The sequence below is a fragment of the Mesitornis unicolor genome, unplaced genomic scaffold (genome assembly GCF_000695765.1).
Source record: "Mesitornis unicolor isolate BGI_N332 unplaced genomic scaffold, ASM69576v1 scaffold26954, whole genome shotgun sequence".
In the NCBI taxonomy this organism is placed as follows: domain Eukaryota; kingdom Metazoa; phylum Chordata; class Aves; order Mesitornithiformes; family Mesitornithidae; genus Mesitornis; species Mesitornis unicolor.
In genome coordinates this window covers 12,589-18,714 of record NW_010181216.1, presented here as the reverse complement: position 1 = coordinate 18,714, position 6,126 = coordinate 12,589, and the positions used below count along the sequence as shown (strand labels likewise).

At 56.1% G+C, this 6,126-nt stretch overlaps 1 protein-coding gene across 1 annotated transcript in view; it reads left to right on the top strand.

Moving 5' to 3' along the window:
• Positions 1–4,072: 4,072 nt before the first annotated feature.
• LOC104539768 (low affinity cationic amino acid transporter 2-like) overlaps positions 4,073–6,126 on the top strand; it is a 4,966-nt gene continuing 2,912 nt past the window's right edge. The window contains exons 1-5 of the mRNA XM_010183373.1: positions 4,073–4,409; positions 4,523–4,678; positions 4,908–5,076; positions 5,347–5,483; positions 5,824–6,046. Of these exons, the coding sequence (XP_010181675.1) occupies positions 4,073–4,409; positions 4,523–4,678; positions 4,908–5,076; positions 5,347–5,483; positions 5,824–6,046 (1,022 nt within the window). The remainder of the gene's footprint in view (positions 4,410–4,522; positions 4,679–4,907; positions 5,077–5,346; positions 5,484–5,823; positions 6,047–6,126) is intronic.

Sequence of the window (6,126 nt, the reverse complement as noted above, 5' to 3'; positions counted from 1 at the left end):
CCAGGCGGCCACCGGCGCTCGGTGCGGTCTTGTGGCCGTGCGCTCGCTCGTCCTTGGCGTGCAGCTGTTTCCTCCCGGTGAGACGTCACCGCTCGCGAGCCCTCCAGTCCCCGCCTGCCGGGCACGGGGGTCAGGGCCGCGCTCCCCTCCTCCGCGCCGTGCCGGACCTCGGCCTCTCAGTTTTGAGTGCCCGCAGTGCAAGGGGACCCGATGCCACCCACGGAAGCAGAAGGGGGTCACTGGGCAGCAAATCCCCACCGGTGTTTGCGGAGGCTGCGTGCCAGCGGCGGTGACTGGCACATAGCAAGGCGATAACGGTGATTGCACTTCCACTGCGGAAATGTCACCCCCTTCCGCCCCCCTGCCTCAGTTTCCTGATGAATGTTGGGGTGTAGGGTACCCTGCTGCCTGCTGGGCTGCTCCTGCCACCAGCCACCTCTGCCTGCAACACACCACCCCCTTCCCTGGTCATGGATGGGAAATGTCCATCCCTAACTCTCTCTGCAAAAGCCAGGAGTAGGGTTGGCCCCCCAGGACTTGCTTAAGGGAGAAGGTGCTGATCAGGGCTCTGCAAGGAGCACCCATGGGGAAGGAGCAGAGCCGGCACAAGGAGCTGGGGAGAGGCAGCTCACCTCATCCCCCAACCTTCCCCCCATGCTGCAGACATGGGGATGAGAAGACCTAGCAGCACAACCATGGGTGGAGAGGCAGGCTGACTCTCCAAGATGCTCCTGGCAGGCTGTACCACTGCCTGCAGTGGCCCAAGGCTGTCTCCTTCCCTACCTTGCCCAGGTTAATCCCACTCCTTCTTCACCACTACCCTTTACCCCAGCCAGCACAGAAGCTGCAGAAGGGCTGGAGAAGCTATAGGGTCACCGGGAGTCATGGGCAGTACTATCTCGGCTCTGGCTGGTACCAGCAGGAGCACATAAAAACAAAGGCCCCTCCAAAATGTTGGAGGCTGCTGGCATATAACCTTTCAGGCATCCAAGCCCTGGTGGTACCCATTGGCTGAAGCATCTCTCTGGGGCTGCAAGGTGGCTGAGATGCTCAGCCATGCCTCGGCTGGGAGATGGTGATCCCAGGCAGCAGGGACCCCAGGCTGAGTGTGACATACCTGTTGGCTGGCATGCAGCCATGGGGCTGTATCATGTCTCATCCTCCCTCTCAGGAGACTGCAGGCACCCTGGAAAGAGGTGACCCTCATGGCCAACCAGCACAGGCTGGTCCTTCCTGCCCTGTTATTTCTTTGAGACAATGTTCCCTCAGGCTGGCGTTGGTGTGTGGAGACCTCGCTCACATGAGACAGCGTGGGTGACAAGCATGGCTTTGTTCACCCTGCGCTGCAATGCAGGACAACAGCCCTGCTCTCCTCCTGATTGTGCCATGGTGTACTGAGCATCCCTGCCCAGAGGTGCTGGCCCAGCAGCTCACAAGGTGCACTGGGCACACGAGGCTGCCCAATACAGCCAGGGCAGGGCAGCACTATGGGTACAGCACACACCTTTGCTTTAGGGGCTTTAATGCCCTTCCTCTGTTCCTTATAAGCTGAAGGTTAAAGGATGTGCTGAGCTACATCACAGCATAAGAGGCTTTTGTTGTGAAATACTGTAAGCAGACTCAGCCTAAGCACTATCTACAATAAAATCAAAGTTAGTTCCTCACCCTGAAGTACTTAAAAGCAGCCAGATTACCCCATATCTTCTTCCCCCCCACTAGGAGCAGCCCTATAGAACAACTGTGCTGGTGCCTGAGGGCACTTACATCTCTTATGGTCCTGAGCAGCCACACCTGGAGCCCCCACCCACACAGCCCTGGGCCCTTATTTAAGCCCAGCCCTGGACTCACCTTAGCTCTTATATGTGCTCTACTGTTCAGGCTCTGTGGACTGCATCCTAGGAGAGAGTTGCTGTGTTAGGGTGATACCTAAGGCCCATTTTATTCATTATGGAGGAGCACACAGGGCTTCTCACACCCTTTCAACCTCCCAGCCAGAACAGGAGCTGAGGACCCTGGGGTTTGGGATGAGGAAGGTGTTGCTTGTGCTGAATGCTGCAGCCTCAGCCCTGCTCCTAGGGCAGAGTGGATGGGTCAGTGATGGTGCTGCTGCCTGGCCTGCCACGAGCTGCACTTGTGCTGACCGGGTACTTCTCTTTGTCTCTGGCTGCTGTGCAATGAGGCTGTGACAGGGTGCGGGCAGCAACTTGAGTCTTGGTGTTCAAGTACTGGGGAAGCGCAAGCAGCCTTGGGGCTTTGCTTCAGGGAGCTACAGCTGGGTGTAGAGTTGGGTAATGGTTGAACTCTATGAGCTTTAAGTTCTTTTCCAACCATAATGATTCTATGATTCTAGTGTGCTACTGCAAGCATCCTATGGAGCAGGGTCTGTGCTCCTCTGCCTTGCTGCTGGAGTCAGTTCTTGGACTTGCTCACCTCCCTGTGTTCCCCAGAGACAGTTCAGCCTGGGTGCAACTACAACTGTAGGTGTGTGCACCCCTGCATCCCAATCTGGCCATGTTTCTGCTCCTCTCTGCCTGGATTTCCTCCAAAACCTGCTCTACACATCGAGATGAGGGTCCTGGTGTGAGGGAGTGGGGACAGAGGGAAGAAGTCTCTCCTTCCACCTGCACAGGCATCTTTGAAATGTTAATTAACCTTTCTCAATAATGCCTCTGAGCCTATTAGCATTGCAGGCTTGTGTGTATGATTTGGAAGGCGTTGTGAGAAAAATATTTCTGCATAGATTTCCCATTGTGCAGCTCAAAGCGGTGGTCAGTGGGAGGAGGGCCAGGGCACTCCCAAAAGGGATTTAAGGGGAGGGTGCAACTGGGGCTGCCTGGCACTCACCCTTCTCATCAGCTTGCAGCTGAAGCAGCTTGCCCAAAGGATGCCTGAGGTAAGTAATTTGTGTGCAGAAGGGGAAATCATCAGGGTGAGATGTCCTGGGTAAGGCTGGGGGGTGGGAAGGCAGCCCCAGCCTTGGGCAGCAGCTCTCCAGTCACCAGGAAACATGGAAATTGTCCTGGAGGTTGGGACTCCCTGTGCCACAAGGGCTTACAGCACCCCATCCTGCGAGTCAGGGTGCTGGGCGTTTTCTGTCCCCTTTGCAGTGGGGGCTGCATAGCCCTGTGGTCCTCGGTGCTGCTGGGTTGTGCCTGTGGACAGGGTTTCCAGCCAGTTTCCTGGCCTGTAAGTAGCAGATTATGGGATTTGAAGCATCCAGCATGGACTTTGCTTTGCTGTGGGTTAACCTGGAGGTCCTGGCAGCACCATGGGGATGTGGAGGCATGCAGCCCACCTTTTTGCAGTCCTGAGAGCTCCTGAAGAAGGATGGGAGAAGGCACACAAATCCCAGATGTGCCATACCAAGCACCTCACTTGTCCCAAGCATAAATGTCACACAATTTGGGGTTTTTCCTGGGCTGACACCCTCATTGGTGACCTGAGCAAGCCATAGCATTACTGTACAGGCTGATGGCCCAGGAGACCTAGCCTCCGAGCTGTGCCATTGACCCACAGTTACAGGTGCTGCGGAAGCCTCTTCAGCTGAGCAGAGAGGTCCTTCCTGGTGTTCTTCAAGACCAACATCTGCTCCAGGAGCAGAGCATCTCCCATCTCTGCTTCTCTGGCCTGGTTTCTGCATTTCAAATAGGATCAGTGTCAAAGCTGGGACCATCCTGGCTGTGTATCCCTGCTGGGGATACTGCTGGAGCAACAGGAATTTCGGAGCTGGCAGGGGGACAGGCAGGTGTCCTTGTCCTCTCTCACCATAACAGGAACCAGACAGAGCCCAGCAAACCCCAATCATACATTGCTTCACTTCTCACTGGGGATGAGAGAAATTTAGCCCCATCTTGCTCCAAAACTGGCTGCTTTTCTGGCAGAGACAGAAAACAGGCAGCACCCAGGGAGTCTGGAAAACACCGTGAGAATGGTGGGAGCTGCAAGGAAAATGTTCAGGCTGGGTTTGGGTCATGTCTCCAGAATGATGCCCATGGTGCAGCAGCATCTTCACGTCTGCTGCTTTCCTTTCCTGCAGATGCTGTGCTGGAGCTGCCTGCTCTCTGTTTTGAAGATGCTTTCCCGCAGAAAGCAAGTCCCAGCTGGCTCAGAAGGCTCCAGCCTTCGCCGCTGCCTCTCCACCATGGACCTCATCGCCTTGGGAGTGGGCAGCACGCTGGGGGCTGGCGTCTATGTCCTGGCAGGGGAAGTGGCTAAGACCAGCTCTGGCCCAAGCATTGTCCTTTCTTTCCTGATTGCAGCTGTGGTGTCTGCTCTGGCAGGGCTGTGCTATGCTGAATTCGGGGCCCGCATGCCCCTAGCCGGGTCTGCCTATCTCTACAGCTACATGACAGTGGGGGAGCTGTGGGCATTCCTTGCTGGGTGGAATCTGCTGCTGTCCTATGTCATCGGTATAAGGTCCTTTTGATCCCTCCACCTTTGCTTTGCATTGGTGACTTTGCTGGGTGTCATTCCCAGACCCCCCAGGGCCACCATTGCTGCTCCAGCCACCACCTCTCCCCAGGTACTGCCAGCGTTGCCCGGGCCTGGAGTGCTACCTTTGACCAGCTCCTTGGCAAGAGGATGGGGAGGTTTTTGGGTGCTTATGCGGCCATGAGCTCTGTGGGACTGGCAGAGCACCCAGATACCTTTGCCGCTGGCCTGGTGGTCCTGCTGGCAGGTAGGATGAGCTCCTCACCCCACCATGGACTCTTCAGAATGGTGCTGACCCCCTCTGAGGCTTTGCCATTTACCTGAGCAAAGAATGGGGGATACACGGGTAATCTGGGGAAATCTGCAGATCCTCGTGACCCTACCACTGTCCCTGCTTCTCCCCTCTCCCCAGTAATATCTACTCTGGGCCTGGTGTCATTTGAGGGGTCAGCTGGTGTTGCTCTTTTTGTCCCCAGGGCTTCTTTCATTTGGAGTGAAGGAGTCCACCACGGTCAACAAAGCCTTCACAGCTCTCAACATGTTTGTCCTGCTCTTTGTCACAGTGAGTGGCTTCATCAAAGGCAACCTGAACAACTGGAAGCTTGGGGAGGATGACCTGCTGCAGGCAGCTGCCCATGAGGCTGGGTATGAGGGGCACTGCTCTGTTTGTGCTGCCTTCGGAGGGTGATGGGGATGGCTGGGTCAGCCCCTAATGCTTTATCCCAGGAAATGCTGCTTTCTTTAATTTCTCCCTGCCCTATTGGCAGTGTCAAAGAGCTAAAGTCCTAAGCCCTGCTGGGCTGATGCTGGAGGAGTGAGCAAGTTGGATGGGCTGTTCAGCCTGGCCCCATCTTGGGACCCCATTGCACTGACCCCTCTGCACTGCCTGACTCTTCTTCCTCCTCCTCCTCCCAGGAACCAGTCTGTGGCCAACAACATGACCAGTGCCTTTGGGGTGGGAGGCTTCATGCCCTACGGTTTCACTGGGACCTTGTCTGGTGCCTCTACATGTTTCTATGGCTTTGTTGGATTTGACTGCATTGCTACCATGGGTAAGTGAGGCAGGGAGAGATGCTGGTGGGACCCTCTCCTGAAGGCTGGGGGGCTGTGGCAGTGGTTCTCACCACAGCCTTGGGAGCTGGTGTGGGGCTGGGCTGGCAATGGGCACAGTGCTGGCTCTGTGCTGCAGCTGCTCTGTCCTGCCCTCTGTGCTCAGAGGAAGAGTCCATGTGGCATGACTAGGCTAAGCCTGAAGCAGAGACCTATCCCCATCACCCTGGAGCCCAGGAGGTCTAGTGGTCCTTGCTAGAAGGTCTCAGTGTCCACTCTCATAGGGGGGATATGGGATATTAAATGAGCATCTGTTTTTACAGCTGAAATTGTCCTCCCCAGGGGAAGAAGTGAAGGATCCGCAGAGATCCATTCCCATAGGCATCGTCCTCTCCCTTTTCATCTGCTTCCTCGCGTACTTTGGGGTGTCTGCTGCCCTCACCCTGATGATGCCCTACTATCTCCTGGACACCATAAGCCCGCTCCCGGTGGCTTTTGAATACGTTGGCTGGAGCAGTGCAAAGCACGCAGTGGCTGTGGGGTCACTGTGCGCCCTGACGACCAGGTGAGAGATGGCCCCTGATGGCAGCTCTGTGGCTCAGAGCAAGGTTGCACAGGAGCTATAACACACACAGGAGCTATCTC